The sequence below is a fragment of the Bombina bombina genome, chromosome 2 (assembly GCF_027579735.1).
Source record: "Bombina bombina isolate aBomBom1 chromosome 2, aBomBom1.pri, whole genome shotgun sequence".
Taxonomy (NCBI): domain Eukaryota; kingdom Metazoa; phylum Chordata; class Amphibia; order Anura; family Bombinatoridae; genus Bombina; species Bombina bombina.
Window position 1 is genome coordinate 1,245,146,678 of NC_069500.1, and position 26,097 is coordinate 1,245,172,774.

Sequence of the window (26,097 nt, forward strand, 5' to 3'; positions counted from 1 at the left end):
ACTTGAAGGGAAGCGTCCGAAATAAAGGCATTAGCTTGTTTAAGAGTCTTTATCCTATCTTGGATCTCATTCAAAGAAGTTTCTGTCCTGAGGGCCTCAGACAGTGCATCAAACCAATACGCCGCCACACTAGTAACGGTGGCAATGCAATGCCATTGCAGACCCTGGTGTATATATATCTTCTTGAGTAAACCATCTAACTTATTATCCATAGGATCTTTGAAAGCAAAACTATCCTCTATGGGAATAGTAGTTCTCTTAGCTAAGGTTTGATCGGCCCCTTCCACCTTAGGAACTGTTTGCCAAGTCTCTTTGATAGAGTCGGCTATTGGAAACATCTTCCTAAAAATAGGAGCGGGAGAAAAACATAATTTATGTAAGAACTTACCTGATAAATTCATTTCTTTCATATTAGCAAGAGTCCATGAGCTAGTGACGTATGGGATATACATTCCTACCAGGAGGGGCAAAGTTTCCCAAACCTCAAAATGCCTATAAATACACCCCTCACCACACCCACAAATCAGTTTAACGCATAGCCAAGAAGTGGGGTGATAAGAAAAAAAGTGCGAAAGCATAAAAAATAAGGAATTGGAATAATTGTGCTTTATACAAAAAAATCATAACCACCACAAAAAAAGGGTGGGCCTCATGGACTCTTGCTAATATGAAAGAAATGAATTTATCAGGTAAGTTCTTACATAAATTATGTTTTCTTTCATGTAATTAGCAAGAGTCCATGAGCTAGTGACGTATGGGATAATGACTACCCAAGATGTGGATCTTCCACGCAAGAGTCACTAGAGAGGGAGGGATAAAATAAAGACAGCCAATTCCGCTGAAAATAATCCACACCCAAACTAAAGTTTAAATCTTATAATGAAAAAAACGGAAATTATAAGCAGAAGAATCAAACTGAAACAGCTGCCTGAAGTACTTTTCTACCAATAACTGCTTCAGAAGAAGAAAACACATCAAAATGGCAGAATTTAGTAAAAGTATGCAAAGAAGACCAAGTTGCTGCTTTGCAAATCTGATCAACCGAAGCTTCATTCCTAAATGCCCAGGAAGTAGAAACTGACCTACTAGAATGAGCTGTAATCCTTTGAGGTGGAGTTTTACCCGACTCGACATAAGCATGATGAATTAAAGATTTCAACCAAGATGCCAAAGAAATGGCAGAGGCCTTCTGACCTTTCCTAGAACCGGAAAAGATAACAAATAGACTAGAAGTCTTTCGGAAATTCTTAGTAGTTTCAACATAATATTTCAAAGCTCTAACTACATCCAAAGAATGCAATGATTTCTCCTTAGAATTCTTAGGATTAGGACATAATGAAGGAACCACAATTTCTCTACTAATGTTGTTAGAATTCACAACCTTAGGTAAAAATTTAAAAGAAGTTCGCAACACCGCCTTATCCTGATGAAAAATCAGAAAAGGAGACTCACAAGAAAGAGCAGATAATTCAGAAACTCTTCTGGCAGAAGAGATGGCCAAAAGGAACAAAACTTTCCAAGAAAGTAATTTAATGTCCAATGAATGCATAGGTTCAAACGGAGGAGCTTGAAGAGCCCCCAGAACCAAATTCAAACTCCAAGGAGGAGAAATTGACTTAATGACAGGTTTTATACGAACCAAAGCTTGTACAAAACAATGAATATCAGGAAGATTAGCAATCTTTCTGTGAAAAAGAACAGAAAGAGCAGAGATTTGTCCTTTCAAGGAACTTGCAGACAAACCTTTATCCAAACCATCCTGAAGAAACTATAAAATTCTCGGAATTCTAAAAGAATGCCAGGAAAAATGATGAGAAAGACACCAAGAAATATAAGTCTTCCAGACTCTATAATATATCTCCCTAGATACGGATTTACGAGCCTGTAACATAGTATTAATCACAGAGTCAGAGAAACCTCTTTGACTAAGAATCAAGCGTTCAATCTCCATACCTTTAAATTTAAGGATTTGAGATCCTGATGGAAAAAAGGACCTTGCGACAGGTCTGGTATTAACGGAAGAATCCACGGTTGGCAAGAGGCCACCCGGTAAGATCCGCATACCAAAACCTGTGAGGCCATGCTGGAGCTACCAGCAGAACAAACGAGCATTCCTTCAGAATCTTGGAGATTACTCTTGGAAGAAGAACTAGAGGCGGAAAGATATAGGCAGGATGATACTTCCAAGGAAGTGACAATGCATCCACTGCTTCCGCTTGAGGATCCCTGGATCTGGACAGATACCTGGGAAGTTTCTTGTTTAGATGATAGGCCATCAGATCTATTTCTGGAAATCCCCATATTTGAACAATCTGAAGAAATACCTCTGGGTGAAGAGACCATTCGCCCGGATGTAACGTTTGGCGACTGAGATAATCCGCTTCCCAATTGTCTATACCTGGGATATGAACCGCAGAAACTAGACAGGAGCTGGATTCCGCCCATACCAGAATTCGAGATACTTCTTTCATGGCCAGAGGACTGTGAGTCCCTCCTTGATGATTGATGTATGCCACAGTTGTGACATTGTCTGTCTGAAAACAAATGAACGATTCTCTCTTTAGAAGAGGCCATGACTGAAGAGCTCTGAAAATTGCACGGAGTTCCAAAATATTGATTGGTAATCTCACCTCCTGAGAATCCCAAACCCCTTGTGCTGTCAGAGACCCCCAAACAGCTCCCCAACCTGTCAGACTTGCATCTGTTGAAATTACAGTCCAGGTCGGAAGAACAAAAGAAGCCCTCTGAACTAAACGATGGTGATCTGTCCACCACGTCAGAGAGTGTCGTACAATCGGTTTTAAAGATATTAATTGAGATATCTTTGTGTAATCCCTGCACCACTGGTTCAGCATACAGAGCTGAAGAGGTCGCATGTGAAAACGAGCAAAGGGGATCGCATCCGATGCAGCAGTCATAAGACCTAGAATTTCCATGCATAAGGCTACCGAAGGGAATGATTGTGATTGAAGGTTTCGACAAGCTGAGATCAATTTTAGACGTCTCTTGTCTGTCAGAGACGCTGAATCTATCTGGAAACCTAAAAAGGTAACCCTTGTTTGAGGAATCAATGAACTTTTCGGTAAATTGATCCTCCAACCATGATCTTGAAGAAACAACACAAGTCGATTCGTATGAGATTCTGCTAAATGTGAAGACTGAGCAAGTACCAAGATATCGTCCAAATAAGGAAATACCACAATACCCTGTTCTCTGATTACAGACAGAAGGGCACCGAGAACCTTTGTAAAAATCCTTGGAGCTGTTGCTAGGCCAAACGGCAGAGCCACAAACTGGTAATGCTTGTCTAGGAAAGAGAATCTCAGAAACTGATAGTGATCTGGATGAATCGGAATATGCAGATATGCATCCTGTAAATCTATTGTGGACATATAATGCCCTTGCTGAACAAAAAGGCAGAATAGTCCTTATAGTTACCATTTTGAATGTTGGTATCCTTACATAACGATTCAATATTTTTAGATCCAGAACTGGTCTGAAGGAATTCTCCTTCTTTGGTACAATGAAGAGATTTGAATAAAACCCCAGCCCCTGTTCCAGAACTGGAACTGGCATAATTACTCCAGCCAACTCTAGATCTGAAACACATTTCAGAAATGCTTGAGCCTTTGCTGGATTTACTGGGACACGGGAAAGAAAACATCTCTTTGCAGGAGGCCTTATCTTGAAGCCAATTCTGTACCCTTCTGAAACAATGTTTTGAATCCAAAGATTGTGAATTGAATTGATCCAAATTTGTTTGAAAAATCGTAATCTGCCCCCTACCAGCTGGGCTGGAATGAGGGCCGCACCTTCATGTGGACTTGGGAGCTGGTTTTGGTTTTCTAAAAGGCTTGGACTTATTCCAGACTGGAGATGGTTTCCAAACTGATACCGCTCCTGAGGGCGAAGGATCAGGCTTTTGTTCCTTATTGTGACGAAAGGAACGAAAACGATTATTAGACCTAAATTTACCTTTACATTTTTTATCCTGTGGTAAAAAAGTTCCTTTCCCTCCAGTAACAGTTGAGATAATAGAATCCAACTGAGAACCAAATAATTTATTACCCTGGAAAGAAAGGGAAAGCAAAGTTGACTTAGAAGACATATCAGCATTCCAAGTTTTAAGCCATAAAGCTCTTCTAGCTAAAATAGCTAGAGACATATACCTGACATCAACTCTAATGATATCAAAGATGGCATCACAAATAAAGTTATTAGCATGTTGAAGAAGATTAACAATGCTATGAGAGTTATGATCTGTTACTTGTTGCGCTAAAGCTCCTAACCAAAAAGTTGAAGCTGCAGCAACATCCGCTAAAGATATAGCAGGTCTAAGAAGATTACCTGAACATAAGTAAGCTTTTCTTAGAAAGGATTCAATCTTCCTATCTAAAGGATCCTTAAAGGAAGTACTATCTGCCGTAGGAATAGTAGTACGTTTAGCAAGAGTAGAGACAGCCCCATCAACCTTAGGGATTTTGTCCCAAAATTCTAATCTGTCAGATGGCACAGGATATAATTGCTTAAAACGTTTAGAAGGAGTAAATGAATTACCCAAATTATTCCATTCCCTGGAGATTACTTCAGAAATAGCATCAGGGACAGGAAAAACTTCTGGAATAACTACAGGAGATTTAAAAACCTTATTTAAACGTTTAGATTTAGTATCAAGAGGACCAGAATCCTCTATTTCTAATGCAATTAAGACCTCTTTAAGTAAAGAACGAATAAATTCCATTTTGAATAAAAATGAAGATTTATCAGCATCAACCTCTGAGACAGAATCCTCTGAACCAGAGGAACCACTATCAGAATCAGAATGATGATGTTCATTTAAAAATTCATCTGAAAAATGAGAAGTTTTAAAAGACCTTTTACGTTTACTAGAAAGGGGAATAACAGACATAGCCTTCTTAATAGATTTAGAAACAAAATCTCGTGTTAACAGGAACACTCTGAGTATTAGATGTTGATGGAACCACAACAGGTAATGTAACATTACTAAAGGAAATATTATCTGCATTAACAAGTTTGTCATGACATTCATTACAAACAACAGCTGGAGGAACAGATACCACAAGTTTACGACAGATACACTTAACTTTGGTAGATCCAGCACCAGGCAGCGTTTTTCCAGAAGTATCTTCTGACTCAGTGTCAATCTGGGACATCTTGCAATATGTAATAGAAAAAACAACATATAAAGCAAAATTGATCAAATTCCTTAAATGACAGTTTCAGGAATGGGAAAAAATGCCAGTGAACAAGCTTCTAGCAACCAGAAGCAATAAATAATGAGACTTAAATAATGTGGAGACAAAAGTGACGCCCATATTTATTAGCGCCAAAAAAGACGCCCACATTATTTGGCGCCTAAATGCTTTTGGCGCCAAAAATGACGCCACATCCGGAACGCCGACACTTTTGGCGCAAAAAAAACGTCAAAAATGACGCAACTTCCGGTGACACGTATGACGCCGGAAACAGAAAAAACTTTTTGCGCCAAAAAAGTCCGCGCCAAGAAAGAAGCAATAAAATGAAGCATTTTCAGCCCCCGCGAGCCTAACAGCCCACAGGAAAAAAAGTCAAATTTTAAGGTAAGAAAAAAATTGATTTATTCAAATGCATTATCCCAAATATGAAACTGACTGTCTGAAATAAGGAACGTTGAACATCCTGAGTCAAGGCAAATAAATGTTTGAATACATATATTTAGAACTTTATACAAAAGTGCCCAACCATAGCTTAGAGTGTCACAGAAAATAAGACTTACTTACCCCAGGACACTCATCTACATGTAGTAGAAAGCCAAACCAGTACTGAAATGAGAATCAGTAGAGGTAATGGTATATATAAGAGTATATCGTCGATCTGAAAAGGGAGGTAAGAGATGAATATCTACGACCGATAACAGAGAACCTATGAAATAGACCCCGTAGAAGGAGATCATTGAATTCAAATAGGCAATACTCTCCTCACATCCCTCTGACATTCACTGCACGCTGAGAGGAAAACCGGGCTCCAACCTGCTGCGGAGCGCATATCAACGTAGAATCTAGCACAAACTTACTTCACCACCTCCATAGGAGGCAAATTTTGTAAAACTAATTTGTGGGTGTGGTGAGGGGTGTATTTATAGGCATTTTGAGGTTTGGGAAACTTTGCCCCTCCTGGTAGGAATGTATATCCCATACGTCACTAGCTCATGGACTCTTGCTAATTACATGAAAGAAAAGGTATGCCCGGTATCTCCCACTCCTTAGCAATGATCTCAGAAGCTTGTTGAGGAACTGGAATTACATCTGTGTAGGAAGGAACCTCAAAATATCTGTCCAGTTTACTAGACTTCTTAGGGACAACCACTACTGTGGAGTCACTGTCGTCCAAGGTAACTAAGACCTCCCTAAGTAACATATGAAGAAGTTCTAGTTTAAACCTAAAAGATACCACCTCCGTGTCTGTCATGGGTAATAAACTCTCTGAATCTGAAATTTCACCTTCAGATGCTACGGCAGTACCCTCCTCTTCGGGTCTTTGGGAGGGTACCTCCGAAATTCCAACAATTGCATCAGAAACCTTGCTTACTGAATGTTTGATTTTCCTCTTACGCTTTCCCTGCAACATTGGAAAGGCAGACAATGAATCAGCATTAGTAGAAGACATGAGAGAAGCTATGTCTTGTAAAGTAACCCCAGAAGGGACTATAGTGGAAGCGCAGGGAACTATTTGTGAGGGTGGTAAAATTTCGGACGCTTTGGGAGAAAGCTGCGGCATATATTGACCCTCGTCATTAGACTCTTGGACAACATCCCCCTTAGAGGAGATTGGCTCAGAAAAAATCCTTTCCCTATAATTCAAAGGTATTGGTGGTTCCACATTGGCGTCAAAACATAAGGAGCAAGTGACATCTTGCAAGTCCCCTTGGTCCATATTAGGTGACAATTGAGTAATTGTCAAATAAAACCTCAAATTGGCAATAACATTTTTTTTTTTTTTAAATGAAAAAAATGTTACTGTCACTTTAAATTTAAACGTTCACAACCACGAGGATATGTATAGCCAAACACTGGAGAACAGGTTCACCAACGTGGTCAGAAGTGATTAACAGGTTAGATAATATATATGCTATGTCAGAATCTGCCTCTTGGTTGCAGGATACAACAACACATTTCCAAAAGATTTGGGTCCACTGGATCATGAACAGAGATATAAGTGAGATAAGGGAAATTTAAGTCTTTCAAGAGTTATAACACAATAGGGGATCTCTCCTAAACTTATTGCCACGTCTTTTATGGGGAACTTATATACATCTTAGATACAATTTGATGGTTCTCTCTCTGCTCGATGGGAAAGGTTATACAGTTATGAGTTTATTGTTTTACAGTTTCAAAAGTTTATGTTTAATGTTTATAATTATTAAAATAAAAGGAAAACACATTAGAAAAGGGAGGGGAAGGAAGACTATAGATAATTGCGTTCCTACTTCAGGAAAATAAACAGGACCTCATATTTCCTATGCCTGAAGGCAACTTCAGTAGGTAGGAGCTTTTCCTAGGACTCTATGGACTTTCAGAGATTTCAGTAATGATGGATATACATTGGGAAAGCCAGATGGATATACCAATTGCTGAGAGAAGTTGTTTCATCCTCCAACTCTTTTTCATGTTGTTTGAGACTGATATATGGAATTATAAAACTTTATCGAACATGATAAGAGGTCCTGAGACTGTAACAATGAATATAAATATGTTTATCTGAACTAGGGGCATGATGTATTAGATATGTCTCTTGTCTTCCTTTTTGACAATAAAGATTATTTAAACTAAATTTAAACGTTCAACTTTTTTTTACTGTGCAAGCAAAAAAAACGAACTCTCTAGCATTTAAGGCCAAATAAAATGACACCCCTACACCTCAGCAGGTCTGCTGAGGTGCCTACCTGACTGCAAGAACCGGAGGATTTTCCTTTTACTTGTAGAAACGATCCGGTCAATATGGAAAAGAAACCGCTGCTTTCCGGTCCTAGAATCGATTGTTCTGATTTAAAACATGCGCTTCTAGGAAGAGACTGGAACCTTCTGCCTCTGTCATCCCCTGCTTAATCGTAATACAGGAGCGCAATGTACAAGGCGCGAAAATGGAAGGCCCCGCCCATCGTGGGCGTTGAAAATAAACAACTATGTCTCCCGGCCGTTTATGTGTGAAACCACTGCCACCCAGTGCCTGTTTAATATTTTAATGTTCAATGCTGCCCAGAACATAATAAAGAGTGTTATCTTTGTGTCACCCATATTATGAATAAAAGATAGTTAAGTGCTCCCATCCTTTTCTGAGCTTCTTTTCCGGAAAAATAAAAAGAAGCACTTACCTCAAAAGTCTGCCTGACAGCAAGGCAGAATCCCAGGCTTGAGAGGTCCTCTACCCCACATAGGCCTGAGAAAGAAAGAAATTCCTGAGTAAATATCCCTCAGGTATTCTGAATTAGGGCAGCAATCTATATATGGGAGGCGCAGTGAGAATTATGTCCCACAAGTTCCCATTGCTCTAAAGCCACCACTGCTCTACTGAAGAGACTGATATGGACTACGGCTACACCCTAGAACAAAGCAGCACAATCTTGCACTACTTTAAAAATAATAAACTCTTGATTGAAGAATCTATACTAACACCTCACTTTACCACATCCTATTACTAACTTAGGCAAAGAGAATGACTGGAGTGGGAGGGAAGGGAGGAGCTATTTAACAGCTCTGCTGTGGTGCTCTTTGCCGCCTCCTGTAGACCAGGAAGTGAATATCCCATTACTAATTAAGATGATCAGTGGACTCGTGTCATAAAAAACAGAATTTATGCTTACCTGATAAATTACTTTCTCCAACGGTGTGTCCGGTCCACGGCGTCATCCATTACTTGTGGGAAATGTTCTCCCCCACAGGGAAAGGCAAGGAGAGCACACAGCAAGAGCTGTCCATATAGCTCCCCCTCTGGCTCCGCCCCCCAGTCATTCGACCGACGGTTAGGAGAAAAAGGAGAAACTATAGGGTGCCGTGGTGACTGTAGTGTATAAAGAAAAAAAATTTCAACCTGATGAAAAAAAACCAGGGCGGGCCGTGGACCAGACACACCGTTGGAGAAAGTAATTTATCAGGTAAGCATAAATTCTGTTTTCTCCAACATTGGTGTGTCCGGTCCACGGCGTCATCCATTACTTGTGGGAACCAATACCAAAGCTTTAGGACACGGATGAAGGGAGGGAGCAAATCAGGTTACCTAAACAGAATGCACCACAGCTTGCAAAACCTTTCTCCCAAAAACAGCCTCCAAAGAAGCAAAAATATAAAATTTGTAGAATTTGGCAAAAGTGTGCAGAGAAGACCAAGTCGCTGCCTTACATATCTGGTCAACAGAAGCCTCGTTCTTATAGGCCCATGTGGAAGCCACAGCCCTAGTAGAGTGAGCTGTGATACGGTCAGGAGGCTGCCGTCCGGCAGTCTCATAAGCCAAGCGGATAATGCTTTTCAGCCAGAAAGAGAGAGAGGTAGCAGCAGCTTTTTGACCTCTCCTCTTACCAGAGTAAACGACAAACAAGGATGAGGTTTGTCTAAAATCTTTTGTTGCTTCTAAATAGAACTTTAAAGCACGAACAACATCTAAATTGTGTAATAAACGTTCCTTCTTTGAAACTGGATTCGGACACAAAGAAGGAACAACTATTTCCTGGTTGATGTTCTCGTTGGAAACAACTTTTGGAAGAAAACCAGGCTTAGTACGCAAAACAACCTTATCTGAATGGAACACCAGATTGGGTGGATCACACTGCAAAGCAGATAATTCAGAAACTCTTCTAGCAGAAGAAATAGCAACCAAAAACAGAACTTTCCAAGATAGTAACTTAATATCTATGGAATGTAAAGGTTCAAACGGAACCCCTTGAAGAACTGAAAGAACTAAATTTAGACTCCAAGGAGGAGTCATGGGTCTGTAAACAGGCTTGATTCTAACCAAAGCCTGAACAAAAACTTGTACATCTGGCAAAGCTGCCAGTCGTTTGTGCAACAAGACGGATAATGCAGAAATCTGTCCTTTTAGAGAACTAGCTGACAATCCTTTATCCAAACCTTCTTGGAGGAGAGAATCTTTGGAATTTTAATCTTACTCCAGGAGAATCCTTTGGATTCACACCAACAGATATATTTTTTCCATATTTTATGGTAAATCCTTCTAGTCACAGGTTTTCTGGCTTGGACCAGAGTATCAATCACAGAATTTGAAAACCCACGCTTGGATAAAATCAAGCGTTCAATTTCCAAGCAGACAGCTGCAGAGAAACTAGATTGGGATGTTCGAATGGACATTGTACTAGAAGGTCCTGTCTCAAAGGTAGCTTCCATGGTGGAGCCGATGACATATTCACCAGGTCTGCATACCAAGTCCTGCGTGGCCACGCAGGAGCGTTCAGAATCACTGAGGCCTTCTCCTGTTTGATCCTGGCTATGAGCCTGGGGAGGAGAGGAAACGGTGGAAACATATATGCTAGGTTGAACGACCAAGGCGCCACTAATGCATCCACTAGAGTCGCCTTGGGATCCCTGGATCTGGACCCGTAGCAAGGAATCTTGAAGTTCTGACGGGACGCCATTAGATCCATGTCTGGAATGCCCCATAATTGGGTTAACTGAACAAAGACCTCCGGATGGAGTTCCCACTCCCCCGGATGGAAAGTCTGACGACTCAAATAGTCCGCCTCCCAGTTGTCTACTCCTGGGATGTGAATAGCAGATAGATGGCAGGAGTGATTCTCTGCCCATTGGATTATCTTGGTTACTTCCTTCATCGCTAGGGAACTCTTTGTTCCCCCCTGATAATTGATGTACGCAACAGTCGTTATGTTGTCCGACTGAAATCTTATGAACCTGGCTTCCGCTAGCTGAGGCCAAGCCAGGAGCGCATTGAATATAGCTCTTACTTCCAAAATGTTTATCGGGAGAAGCGAATCTTCCCGCGACCATAGGCCCTGAGCTTTCAGAGAGTCCCAGACCGCGCCCCACCCCAAGAGGCTGGCGTCTGTCGTGACGATGACCCACTCCGGTCTGCGGAAACTCATTCCCTGAGACAGGTGATCCTGGGTCAACCACCAGAGAAGTGAGTGCCTGGTTACCTGGTCTACTTGAATTTGGGGAGACAAGTCTGTATAGTCCCCATTCCACTGATTGAGCATGCACAGCTGTAATGGTCTTAGATGAATTCGAGCAAAAGGAACCACATCCATTGCTGCGACCATTAGTCCTATTACTTCCATGCATTGAGCTATGGAGGGTTGAGGAATAGAGTGAAGAACTCGACAAGCTTTTAGAAGCTTTGTCTTTCTGACGTCTGTGAGAAAGATCTTCATTTCCACAGAATCTATTATTGTTCCCAGAAAAGGAACCCTTGTGGACGGTGACAGTGAACTTTTTTCTATGTTCACTTTCCACCCGTGAGATCTGAGAAAAGCCAACACAATGTCTGTATGAGCCCTCGCTTTGGAAAGAGACGACGCTTGGATTAGGATGTCGTCTAGATAAGGTGCTACAGCGATGCCCCTCGGTCTTAGGACCGCTAGAAGGGACCCTAGCACCTTTGTGAAAATTCTGGGAGCGGTGGCTAAACCGAATGGAAGAGCCACAAACTGGTAATGTTTGTCCAGAAAGGCGAACCTCAGGAACTGATGATGAGATTTGTGGATTGGGATATGCAGATACGCATCCTTCAGATCCACGGTAGTCAAAAATTGACCCTGCTGGATTGTTGGTAAGATTGTCTGAGGAACTTGTTTAATATCTTTAAATTCAGAATTGGCCTGAAAGTTCCCTCTTTTTTGGGAAACACAAACAGGTTTGAGTAAAACCCTAGACCTTGTTCCCCGGAGGGGACTGGGTTTATCACTCCCATCTTTGATAGGTCTCTTACACAATGTAAGAATGCCTGTTTCTTTATCTGGTCTGAAGATAAGCCAGACAGGTGGAACCTTCCCTTTGGAGGAAGTCCCTTGAATTCTAACAGGTATCCCTTGGAAACTCTCTCTAGTGCCCAGGGATCCAGAACATCTCTTGCCCAAGCCTGAGCGAAGAGAGATAGTCTGCCCCCTACCAGATCCGGTCCCGGATCGGGGGCTACCCCTTCATGCTGTCTTGGTAGCAGCAGCAGGTTTCTTGGTTTGTTTACCCTTGTTCCAGCCTTGCATGGGCTTCCAAGCGGGTTTGGGCTGGGCCGCGTTACCTTCTTGTCTAGCGGCAGTGGAGTTATTAGCCGGTCCGTTCCTGAAATTGCGAAAGGAACGAAAATTAGACTTGTTCTTAGCCTTAAAAGGCCTATCCTGTGGGAGGGCATGGCCCTTACCCCCAGTGATGTCTGAAATAATTTCCTTCAATTCCGGCCCAAAAACATAATTTATGCTTACCTGATAAATTCCTTTCTCCTGTAGTGTAGTCAGTCCACGGGTCATCCATTACTTATGGGATTATATCTCCTCCCTAACAGGAAGTGCAAGAGGATCACCCAAGCAGAGCTGCTATATAGCTCCTCCCCTCTACGTCATACCCAGTCATTCGACCGAAACCAAACGAGAAAGGAGAAACTATAGGGTGCAGTGGTGACTGGAGTTTAATTTAAAATTTAGACCTGCCGTAAAAACAGGGCGGGCCGTGGACTGACTACACTACAGGAGAAAGGACTTTATCAGGTAAGCATAAATTATGTTTTCTCCTGTTAAGTGTAGTCAGTCCACGGGTCATCCATTACTTATGGGATACCAATACCAAAGCTAAAAGTACACGGATGACGGGAGGGACAGGCAGGATCTTTACACGGAAGGAACCACTGCCTGTAGAACCTTTCTCCCAAAAACAGCCTCCGAAGAAGCAAAAGTGTCAAATTTGTAAAATTTCGAAAAAGTGTGAAGCGAAGACCAAGTTGCAGCCTTGCAAATCTGTTCAACAGAGGCCTCATTTTTAAAGGCCCAAGTGGAAGCCACAGCTCTAGTAGAATGAGCTGTAATTCTTTCAGGAGGCTGCTGTCCAGCAGTCTCATAGGCTAAACATATTATGCTACGAAGCCAGAAAGAGAGAGAGGTAGCCAAAGCTTTTTGACCTCTCCTCTGTCCAGAATAAACGACAAACAGGGAAGAAGTTTGGCGAAAATCTTTAGTTGCCTGTAAATAAAATTTCAGGGCACGGACGACGTCCAGATTGTGCAGAAGTCGTTCCTTCTTTGAAGAAGGGTTAGGGCACAATGATGGAACAACAATCTCTTGATTGATATTCCTGTTAGAGACTACCTTAGGTAAGAACCCAGGTTTAGTACGCAGAACTACCTTGTCTGAATGAAAAATCAGATAAGGAGAATCACAATGTAAGGCCGATAGCTCAGAGACTCTTCGAGCCGAGGAAATAGCCATTAAAAACAGAACTTTCCAAGATAACAGCTTGATATCAATGGAATGAAGGGGTTCAAACGGAACACCCTGCAGAACGTTAAGAACTAAGTTTAAGCTCCACGGCGGAGCAACAGTCTTAAACACAGGCTTAATCCTGGCCAAAGCCTGACAAAAAGCCTGAACGTCTGGAACTTCTGACAGACGTTTGTGTAAAAGGATAGACAGAGCTGAGATCTGTCCCTTTAACGAACTAGCAGATAAACCCTTTTCTAAACCTTCTTGTAGAAAAGACAATATCCTAGGAATCCTAACCTTACTCCATGAGTAGCTCTTGGATTCGCACCAATGTAAGTATTTACGCCATATTTTATGGTAAATTTTCCTTGTAACAGGTTTCCTAGCCTGTATTAAGGTATCAATCACTGACTCCGAGAATCCCCGCTTTGATAGAATCAAGCGTTCAATCTCCATGCAGTCAGCCTCAGAGAAATTAGATTTGGATGTTTGAAAGGACCCTGAATCAGAAGGTCCTGTCTCAGAGGTAGAGACCAGGGTGGACAGGACGACATGTCCACTAGATCTGCATACCAGGTCCTGCGTGGCCACGCAGGCGCTATTAGAATTATCGATGCTCTCTCCTGTTTGATCCTGGCAATCAATCGAGGAAGCATCGGGAAGGGTGGAAACACATAAGCCATGTCGAAAACCCAAGGTGCTGTCAGAGCATCTATCAGTACCGCTCCCGGGTCCCTGGACCTGGATCCGTAACAAGGGAGCTTGGCGTTCTGGCGAGACGCCATGAGATCCAGATCTGGTTTGCCCCAAAGTTGAAGCAGTTGGGCAAATACCTCCGGATGAATTTCCCACTCCCCCGGATGAAAAGTCTGGTGACTTAGGAAATCCGCCTCCCAGTTCTCCACGCCTGGGATGTGGATCGCTGACAGGTGGCAAGAGTGAGACTCTGCCCAGCGAATTATCTTTGAGACTTCCATCATCGCTAGGGAACTCCTTGTCCCTCCCTGATGGTTGATGTAAGCCACAGTCGTGATGTTGTCCGACTGAAACCTGATGAACCTCAGAGTTGCTAACTGAGGCCAAGCCAGAAGGGCATTGAAAACTGCTCTTAATTCCAGAATGTTTATTGGAAGGAGTCTCTCCTCCTGAGTCCATGATCCCTGAGCCTTCAGGGAATTCCAGACAGCGCCCCAACCTAGCAGGCTGGCGTCTGTTGTTACAATCGTCCAATCTGGCCTGCTGAAGGGCATCCCCCTGGACAGATGTGGCCGAGAAAGCCACCATAGAAGAGAATCTCTGGTCTCTTGATCCAGATTTAGCATAGGGGACAAATCTGAGTAATCCCCATTCCACTGACTTAGCATGCACAATTGCAGTGGTCTGAGATGCAGGCGTGCAAAAGGTACTATGTCCATTGCCGCTACCATTAAGCCGATTACCTCCATGCATTGAGCCACTGACGGGTGTTGAATGGAATGAAGGACACGGCAAGCATTGAGAAGTTTTGTTAACCTGTCCTCTGTCAGGTAAATTTTCATTTCTACAGAATCTATAAGAGTCCCCAAGAAGGGAACTCTTGTGAGTGGCAATAGAGAACTCTTTTCTACGTTCACCTTCCACCCATGCGACCTTAGAAATGCCAGAACTAACTCTGTATGAGACTTGGCAGTTTGGAAACTTGACGCTTGTATCAGAATGTCGTCTAGGTACGGAGCTACCGCAATTCCTCGCGGTCTTAGTACCGCCAGAAGAGAGCCCAGAACCTTTGTAAAGATTCTTGGAGCCGTAGCTAACCCGAAGGGAAGAGCTACAAACTGGTAATGCCTGTTTAGGAAGGCAAACCTTAGATACCGATAATGATCCTTGTGAATCGGTATGTGAAGGTAGGCATCCTTTAAATCCACTGTGGTCATGTACTGACCCTTTTGGATCATAGGTAAGATTGTCCGAATAGTTTCCATTTTGAACGATGGAACTCTTAGGAATTTGTTTAGGATCTTTAAGTCCAAGATTGGTCTGAAGGTTCCCTCTTTTTTGGGAACCACAAACAGATTTGAGTAAAACCCTTGTCCGTGTTCCGACCGCGGAACTGGGTGGATCACTCCCATTAGTAAAAGGTCTTGTACACAGCGTAGAAACGCCTCTTTCTTTATCTGGTTTGCTGACAACCTTGAAAGATGAAATCTCCCTTTTGGAGGAGAAGCTTTGAAGTCCAGAAGATATCCCTGAGATATGATCTCTAACGCCCAGGGATCCTGGACATCTCTTGCCCAAGCCTGGGCGAAGAGAGAAAGTCTGCCCCCCACTAGATCCGTTTCCGGATCGGGGGCCCTCACTTCATGCTGTCTTAGGGGCAGCAGCAGGCTTTCTGGCCTGCTTGCCCTTGTTCCAGGACTGGTTAGGTTTCCAGCCCTGTCTGTAGCGAGCAACAGTTCCTTCCTGTTTTGGAGCGGTGGAAGTTGATGCTGCTCCTGCCTTGAAGTTACGAAAGGCACGAAAATTAGACTGTTTAGCCCTTGGTTTGGCTCTGTCTTGAGGCAGGGCATGGCCCTTACCTCCAGTAATGTCAGCGATAATTTCTTTCAAACCGGGCCCGAATAATGTCTGCCCTTTGAAAGGTATGTTAAGCAATTTAGATTTAGAAGTCACATCGGCTGACCAGGATTTAAGCCACAGCGCTCTGCACGCTTGAATGGCGAATCCGGAGTTCTTAGCCGTAAGCTTAGTTAAGTGTACTACGGCATCAGAAATAAATGAATTAGCTAGCTTAAGGACTTTAAGCTTGTCTATAATCTCATCCAATGGAGCTGAGCTAATGGTCTCTTCCAGAGACTCAAACCAGAATGCCGCCGCAGCCGTGACAGGCGCAATGCATGCAAGGGGTTGTAATATAAAACCTTGTTGAACAAACATTTTCTTAAGGTAACCCTCTAACTTTTTATCCATTGGATCTGAAAAAGCACAGCTATCCTCCACCGGGATAGTGGTGCGCTTAGCCAGAGTAGAAACTGCTCCCTCCACCTTAGGGACCGTCTGCCATAAGTCCCGTGTGGTGGCGTCTATTGGAAACATCTTTCTAAATATAGGAGGGGGTGAAAAAGGCACACCGGGTCTATCCCACTCCTTGTTAACAATTTCTGTAAGCCTTTTAGGTATAGGAAAAACGTCAGTACACGTCGGTACCGCAAAATATTTATCCAGCCTACATATTTTCTCTGGAATTGCAACCGTGTTACAATCATTCAGAGCCGCTAATACCTCCCCTAGTAATACACGGAGGTTCTCAAGCTTAAATTTAAAATTTGAAATGTCTGAGTCCAGTTTACTTGGATCAGATCCGTCACCCACAGAATGAAGCTCTCCGTCCTCATGTTCTGCAAATTGTGACGCAGTATCAGACATGGCTCTATTATTATCAGCGCACTCTGTTCTTACCCCAGAGTGATCGCGTTTACCCCTAAATTCTGGCAATTTAGATAGTACTTCAGTCATAACATTAGCCATGTTTTGCAAAGTGATTTGTATGGGCCGCCCTGATGTACTTGGCGCCACAATATCACGCACCTCCTGAGCGGGAGGCGAAGGTACTGACACGTAAGGAGAGTTAGTCGGCATAACTTCCCCCTCGTTGTCTGGTGAAAAATTTTCTTTACATGTACAGATTGGCTTTTATTTAAAGTAGCATCAATGCAATTAGTACACAAATTTCTATTGGGCTCCACATTGGCCTTTAAACATATTGCACAAAGAGATTCATCTGTGTCAGACATGTTTAAACAAACTAGCAATGAGACTAGCAAGCTTGGAAAATACTTTTCAAATAAATTTACAAGCAATATAAAAAACATTACTGTGCCTTTAAGAAGCACAAAAAACTGTCACAGTTGAAATAACAATGAACCAAATTAGTTATAGCAACCAAATTTTCACAGTAAATGCATTAAGTTAGCAAAGGATTGCACCCACCAGCAAATGGATGATTAACCCCTTAGTACCCAAAAACGGATAACAATTTAATAAAACGTTTTTATCACAGTCAAAACACAGTCTCACAGGTCTGCTGTGAGTGATTACCTCCCTCAAAACTAGTTTTGGAGACCTGGATCATGGAGGAAGAAATAGGAAGACTGTGACTGAATTTTTACTGCGCAATAAAGCGCTAAAATAGGCCCCTCCGACTCATAATATAACAGTGGGGAAGCTCAGTAAACTGATTTTATTCATAAACAAACGACAGCCATGTGGTAAAAATCATGCCCATAAAGTTTTATCACCAAGTACCTCAGAAAAAAACAATTAACATGCCAGTAAACGTTTAAAAATAAAATTATGAAATGTTATTAATAAGCCTGCTGCTAGTCGCTTTCACTGCAGTGGAGGCTCAAATATAACTTAAATGTATACAGTATTTTCTTAGTGAAGTTCCATTCCCTAGATATACCTCAGTGTAAACATACATACATATCAGCCTGATACCAGTCGCTACTACTGCATTTAAGGCTGCACTTACATTACATCGGTATTAGCAGTATTTTCTCAGTCAATTCCATTCCTTAGAAAATAATATACTGCAACATACCTCCTTGCAGGTGAACCCTGCCTGCTGTCCCCTGTTCTGAAGTTACCTCACTCCTCAGAATGGCCGAGAACAGCAAATGGATCTTAGTTACGACCGCTAAGATCATACACAAACTCAGGTAGATTCTTCTTCTAATGCTGCCTGAGAAAAAACAACACACTCCGGTGCTGTTTAAAATAACAAACTTTTGATTGAAGAAATAAAAACTAAGTTTAACAACCACAGTCCTCTCACACGTCCTATCTATTAGTTAGGTGCAAGAGAATGACTGGGTATGACGTAGAGGGGAGGAGCTATATAGCAGCTCTGCTTGGGTGATCCTCTTGCACTTCCTGTTAGGGAGGAGATATAATCCCATAAGTAATGGATGACCCGTGGACTGACTACACTTAACAGGAGAAAAGGGTCTTACCCTTGAAAGGAATATTCAGTAACTTAGTCTTGGACGACACGTCTGCCGACCAGGATTTTAGCCAAAGCGCCCTCCGCGCTACTATAGCCAAACCTGAGTTTTTCGCCGCCAATTTCGTTATTTGAAAGGCGGCATCCAATATAAAGGAATTAGCTAACTTTAATGCTTGAATTCTGTCCATGACTTCTTCATAGGAAGTCTCTTTCTGGAGCGACCTTTCTAGTTCTTCGAACCAAAAGGACGCCGCTGAAGTGACAGTAATAACACACGTAGCTGGTTGAAGGATGAACCCTTGCTGAACAAAAATCTTTTTAAGCAATCCTTCCAATTTTTTTTCCATAGGATCTTTGAAAGCGCAGCTGTCCTCTATAGGAATAGTTGTGCGCTTCGCTAGTGTTGAAACAGCTCCCTCAACCTTCGGGACCGTTTGCCATGCGTCCCTTCTAGGGTCTACTATGGGAAACATTTTCTTAAATATAGGAGGTGGGGCAAAGGGTACACTTGTTCAGAGCGGCAAGGAGAATGACTGGGGGGCGGAGCCAGAGGGGGAGCTATATGGACAGCTCTTGCTGTGTGCTCTCCTTGCCTTTACCTGTGGGGGAGAACATTTCCCACAAGTAATGGATGACGCCGTGGACCGGACACACCAATGTTGGAGAAAAGAAAAGAAGAAAAAAAACAGCCCAATCTTCAATGGCCAGAATCTAAGGCTAATTCATTTCCCAATAAGATAAAGCCAAAAATTAATCACCTGACCTTAAATTCACCCCCTGATATTCTCAGCACTGTAGGGGTTGGGTTAACCTGGGCGAAGCTCTTGACCTTCACTTAAGCATAGACTAACCTCTCCTTTTTTAATAGGGATGTCCTATATTTTAAATGAGGGACTTTGAACCCTTTAGAAAGTCCTCATAGTAACAACATTTTCTAAAAATAGCCACTAAACTGTATTATATAATTTTATAGGAATAGACACCACATAACAGCAAGTTAATCAGGAAAAAAGGCCACTTACTCCAGTGAGTTAATGATATGCAACACCTTTATTTGAAATAGAGTGGGCTTATGTTAAAGTAACATTATAAATCATGAGCAGTTTTAAAATCAAATGGTAATGTTTATGTACACCCTTATTTCAGTTGATTATAGACATAGAACCAAAAAGCTTCTGAAGCTGGAATATATTTATAACACTTTTTTTTCTTCTTGGTGTTTTGATTATTTTGTTTACCCCTTACACAGGAGTGTTTTTTTATACACATAACTGGCTAAAGAAATAATAATGGAGAAGAAGCCTAATTTTGATTACCTTGCATTATTAAACAAAAATGTGTATATACAAAAGCTGGATTTTAAAATTAAATTGTGTAAAAATAATTCAAACATCTTGAATTTTTTTTTTTTTTATAAATAAACAGTTATTTAGTAAACTGATATATATATAACAAAATAGAACAGTAAGTCCAGCACTTTCTTAGGTAACCCTTCACTGGGTATAACTTATTGTAGGTTTACCTTTGCAGTGCACGTTTGCCTGGGAGGCCTGCCATACTCCCATATATAATTACAAAAGTAGACAATGGCAACAGCACTTTTCTTTAAAACATTTCTTCTTTATTTAAGCAACATTAGGATAAAAACATAGCAACGTTTCGAGCCTCTTGGAACCTTCCTCATGCTATCAGTGTTTTAAAGAAAAGTGCTGTTGCCATTGTCTACTTTTGGATATATATATATATATATATATATATATATATATATATATATATATATATATATATATAGTCTAACTTTTGTCAAAAAAGCTAAGAAAAAAAAAAAAAAACTATAAATAAAAAAAGAAATCTACAAACCATAATCGATTCTTTCCATCTCTTATGAATAGCTTTAGCCAGATTTAAATCTATGCGGACTACACAATCTTCAATAGTTAGAGAACCTTGCAAAAGAGGAAAAAAGTTGTTATAGAATTTTGTACAATATATTTGTAAATAAGCAATTTTATTACATAGGAGTATGCATGTTTCAGTCTGTCTCACTGGCACTTCCATTCCTTTCTTCTCTATTTAAACCTACGGTCATATTTTTGCCTATGTTTCATTTACACATTCCTCCACTTTCTTTCCTGCCTTTGACTTGGGTCTTATTTCTGCTCTCTATCTTACTATGTTTCTACTATTTCTCCATATTTTTTTCATTTACTTTGGCACCTCAGTTTCTCTTTATCAAACTTGTCTTATTTGCCCAAATTAGATTTATTGTATGCTTTTTTTTTTTTATTTATGCTTTCATACTCTCTCCAGTATCACTGTTCACCATAAGTAAAGGGTATTTATGGCTTATTTAGTAATATGAGTCAAATTAAAAAATAAATATACTAAATACTGTGCCCTAACAAAAGGGATGAAAAATAGTTTTGCAGAACAATGTATAAAACAAAATGTCCTCTTTGGTATGTATAAGGAAAGCCTAGAAATAAAACAAAAAAGTCTCAGACTTATACTGTTTCCAACAGGTGTCAAACATGTTACAAGCAACCGTACTTGCACTTTGGAGAGCTACTACAACAAGCGCTTAATATTAGAGAATGCCCAGGTTAACAGGGGGTTCCATTTTTATTCGATACAACAAATCTGGGGGTCATAGAAATTCTATATACAATTCTTTTTACACACATAAGCTGTGACAAGCGACTTGGAAGCAGTGTTCTATGTTTTGTGTCTCACACTCAACATTTCAGTTACTGCAAAAACAAAAAAGTCTGCCCCTCCTCATGACGATGTGAATAATCATGTAAGTTCCTACAAAAATACATAAGTATAACGTGACACTTACACAAGTAAACTAATAAGACACTTGTCTGATGACTAAAGTGCCTGAATGGGGGGTGTCTGGATCTTATACAAACTGAAAATTGTGGGACTGAGTTTCAATCCAACCCTCTTAATGTGTTGCAAATCTTCATTGGTGTTAACTAGTGTAAAGCAATAACTATTATTCTCATATAAAACATCACAAATATCATGAACACATAATTGAACATTAATTTTCAGCAATATACTAACAGATTCAATTCAATTTAATTTGAAAAATGTTGGTATTTAACACACTGCCATAAACTAAAAATGGTTGCATTATCTTTGTTTACAAAACTTAACTACCTTATGTTATAGATGGTAATTATGTAGGATACAAAGTTCTACATAAACAGATATTGTAAAGTTAAAGAAAAACCTACCTGGATCTTTTCCAACTGGTCCAAATATTTCACTTAGCTGGAAGGCAAGCTCTGGAGGTAAAGACAACTCAAGATGATCAAAGCGGAGAGGCTCCTTTGGAAATGTTCCCAAGTTGCTATTATTGGCCTCTTCTAAAACAGTGTTTTCTCCTTCTTTCTGGTAATCTCTCTCATCCGCAGTAATGTTATTTGGTGGGTATAGCTCTTCATTGGACCCAGTGGTACCAGCAATATTCATTTCCTTGTTAAAGCTTTCTAAGACGCTGCTGACCACAACAGTACTTATATATAAATCATGTGTTTTTAATTGCTCCCCTTCTAAATCTGAACTTGATGACTGATTTATGGAATGGGCTTCCACTGCTGTGTCATGATCACTCACTATTTTATTTAAATGTATTACAGATGCCATCATATTGTTAGTATCTTCATTTGTAAGCTGTACAGTATTTAACAGATTAGAATGTTCCACCTTTTTGCAGTTTTCACCTGTTTGTTCTGTTTGCACAATCAGTTGATCTGTATATATATCAGGTGACCCTGATTTTGGTGCTGCTATGGTGGTTGGATCAAAATTTTCTAAGCCTTCATCTAAATCATGACAACTTTCTAAATCTGTAGGGGTTTCTTCCCCACTTACACTAAATTCTTCTAGTTGGCAATCTTCTTCTCTAGATAACTTTTCACCAGAGTCAAGAAGCAAATTTGTTGCCCAGACAATATCCTTATTGCATCTTTCAAAAAGATCTTTTAACATTTCAAATGGAACCGACTTAAAAAGTTTGCACAGAATATTTAGACTATCATGATCCCCCAAGCCAATGATCTCATTTTCTTCCACAAAAGTACTTTTGTCATACATAACTCTATATGGTATATCTTCCTGAGAATCTGAGTTTGCAACCAATAATTTTGATTTAAATCTTTCACTTTTTCCTGTTAGAACTTTAGCTGGGTCAGAAATATCTATATTCTTCTTTTCTACTCTCCATGCCAACGCAAAATCAAAAGGCTCAGTCTGTGAATGTTTGTTGTTCCCATTATTCATATGTTCTATCCCCTGTAACTGAGTTTCCTTGTTTTCTAAAGAACTAGAAGAGCTATTTGTGAAGGTTAAAGCTAATTTACGTTGCCTGCAATTACGTTTAGTTGACTTAGGCTTTCTCTCTATCATTGATCCACAATTTGACATTTCATTCTCTTTATCGTCTGACAGTTCTCTGTTTTTCATACTATCAGTGACTTCTTTAACTTCATTAACATTTTCTGAAGTGATGTCATCATCGGCGGAAGCTTTGCTTATTCTTGGAGTTAAATGCTCCTCCTTTAAAAAGATATGTGAAAAATTACAAGATGAGTCTTGCAATTCTAGAGTAGTTTTTTCAGACATTTCAATATCATATTTTTGTTGTGATTCAGCAGAAGTACCAATTTCTTTGCAGTCTTGTGAAAAAACATCACTATCCATAGTATTACTTTTCTCAGAATTATCCTTTTCATAAATATGCTGTGCAGACATTTCACACACTTCACTGCCGTCCATCATGTTTGCCTTGACTTTCTTTCTGTTACGAGGGATTCTTTGACCCATACTTTTTTCTACTGGCCAGTCTCCAACGAAATTTAGAAACTCAGATCCTTCACTCTGCGAGAATGATGCACCCTCTAAGTTTGAGTTATCTTGCATAACTGCCATTTTTTCTTCATGCCCTTCTTCAAGGGACCTTTGGTTTAAAGATTTTTCGTCAGAAGATTTTGCGTTGTCACAGAGATATAAGTCTTTTTCACAAGGATGCAACACCTCACTCATTTTAACAACATCAGAACCAGAATTGCTTTCATTTTTTATAATAGCTTCTTCAAATAACTCCCCTTGGTAATTTTGTGACATTTCTAATGAAATACTGTTCTCTGAAACATTTGCTGCATCATTGGTGCAAAAAAGCCTCTCCCCTTCAGTTTTCTGTGTAAATGAACCTTTATTTTCATCTGTTGCTATTAAAGTAATTGGTTCAGAAGGTTTTTTTCTGCAAGTAAAAAAAAAAAAAAAAAAGTAAAATCATTGCATATTTTTTTGATCAAAGGATTGACACACAAAAAACTGTTCATTTTTATTACAATATAAATGTAATAAACTTAAGTGCTTTCATAATTTGCAGGTATTAGTGAAGTCTAACAGCTTGTTTCACCTTGAGAGTATTCTTTGGGAGAATAGTCAGCAAAACCTTCCTTCCAAAATTGACCTGTGAAGAGCCAAATGCAATAATTTACTAACATTTGTTGGATTCCCCAGACTGTCAATGCTATTCAGCGCCCAGATGCAGCTTGGATCACGATGCCATCAATGGGCACAGTTTGGCAACCATTTCAAAGTGACCAGAAACGATATTCTGTTTAAATAGTTTTTTACCATTCCTGCTGCAGGCTATTTGCAACTTAATCTAAGGTAAGACTTTAAAGTGAAAGTAAATCCTAGCATTTTACAAACGCTAGGATTTACTATTGAAACAAAGGGCACTTTCATTCATGAAGTATAAGATACTTCCTGTAGAAAGCTCCTTTATTTGATTCAAGCGATCGCCGCTCTTCGCTCCTACAGCAGAGCACGGTTAAAAACATTTTTGGCTAAGAGGTGACGTTTTCACCTCTTAGCCAATAGCTATGCGGTAAATCCGGCTCCCATGGGCGCCAAGTTTGATTTACCGCACGGCTATTGGAAAACGTCACCTCTAAGCCAAAAAATATTTTAGCCGTGGGCTGCCGTAGCAGCTAAAAATGGCGATCGATTGAAACAAATAAAGGAGCTTTCTACATGAAGTATCTTATACTTCATGAATGAAAGTGCCCATTATTTGTTTCAATAGTAAATCCTAGCGTTTGTAAAACGCTAGGATTTACTTTCACTTTAAGAGGACTAAGGTGTAGACTGTCCATTTAAGTGTATGTCTTGCAAAGCTGCTTACTTGAAGTATCACAATATCCCAAGGAAAGAGTTTTAACCTTAATAGAAATTAATTCAAGCTAAAAAGTTCTTGTATACATCTATGCACAATAATTATTGTAGAATAAACCACTTATGAGATAAGTATAATTCTTTCTAATTTCCTTGGTAGTTTTCAAATACTATTTACATTAAAATAAATAGGAAAATAGGAAAGCAAAGCATCAGCTTTTTAACAGATCTAGCTCAAAAAGGCACCAGAAAATAATCTTAAAGGGACATTGTACACCTTTTTTTGTGGGGGCTATCCTTTTTTATTGTGGTATGTAATGTATGTCATCCTATGTTTGACCTTGTTACAACCTTTTACTGAAAAGTTTTTAAAAAATAAAGATGTTTTTCACTCCTCTTACCAAACCAAAGCTCTCTGTATGTATACGTTTGTCTACATAGCCCATCTCATAGCTGCTCGCTCCGTGTCCTCTTTGCATCTGCACTGAGCATGTTAAATCATTAGTCTGAACTCTCTAAACGAGCCCAATAAAAGCTCGTTAACAGTTACGGTTGCTCCAAGTTTTTTGGGGGTTTTTTTGAGCATGCTCACATCGGGATCATATTTAAAATGGGAGTTTGGATTTTGCAGCTCTGACAAAGAGGATCACATCTACAGTGCAACGGCAGGTAATATTTTTATAATATAGCTAAGCTTTGTGCTTCCAAACAGAATAACTATTTGGAAACAATATAAATAATTATGAGTAGGATCCATAATGATAAAAAGTGCCTTTTGAAATTACTTTTTAAATTAAAAGGTACATTGTACACTAGATTTATATTTGAATAAATGTTTTGTAGATGATCCATTTATATAGCCAATCTGGGAGTGTTTTTGCAACAATGTATAGCTTTGATTATTTTTAATAACATTGTGATGATTGAGACTCCTAACCAAGCCCCACAGTGTCAGATGTATACACATGTTTACAGACTACTGCTGGCTTCTGTTTATGTTATCTGTCTTTTCATGTGCAGGGGAGGGGGGGTGTCTGCCCTTCTTGGTTTTCCAGCTCCTTTCACTGGGTGTCCCAGTCAACCTCATCAACAGTGCTAAACTGGGAGCTCATAAGTACGTTTTTAAAAGGTTTTATACAGGATTTTTAGATCAGTATCTGTGCATATTCTTCTTTATAGTAGTGTCAATTACATGCAGTTATATGAAAATTGGTGTATACTGTCCCTTTAACATGGGCGAACATAGGTATTCTGTTTAGATGTGCGGTGCTCAGCTACATTATAAAAATATTACCTGCCGCTTCAGATCCCACTGTAAATGTGTTCCTCTATGTCAGCACAGCAGTAATGCAGTAGTAGTCAGTAATGTCCTCAGACCAGCATACAGACAAGTGCACGTGATAAGTGTAAAATATAGATGATTAGACTTTATATGCAGATAGTAAGAAAAACCCAGCACAGAACAGTTGGTGGAGACCAGCAA

At 40.2% G+C, this 26,097-nt stretch overlaps 1 protein-coding gene across 4 annotated transcripts in view; it reads right to left on the reverse strand.

Annotated features, from left to right (window-relative positions):
• The window catches only part of N4BP2 (NEDD4 binding protein 2), a 462,788-nt gene that overhangs the window by 227,130 nt on the left and 209,561 nt on the right, over window positions 1-26,097 (reverse strand). For all 4 annotated transcript variants that reach the window (XM_053704039.1, XM_053704038.1, XM_053704041.1 and 1 more), the window contains exons 8-9: window positions 21,662-23,688; window positions 20,277-20,362 (exon numbers count right to left, since the gene is read on the reverse strand). In XM_053704039.1, coding sequence (XP_053560014.1) covers window positions 20,277-20,362; window positions 21,662-23,688 — 2,113 coding nt within the window. The remainder of the gene's footprint in view (window positions 1-20,276; window positions 20,363-21,661; window positions 23,689-26,097) is intronic.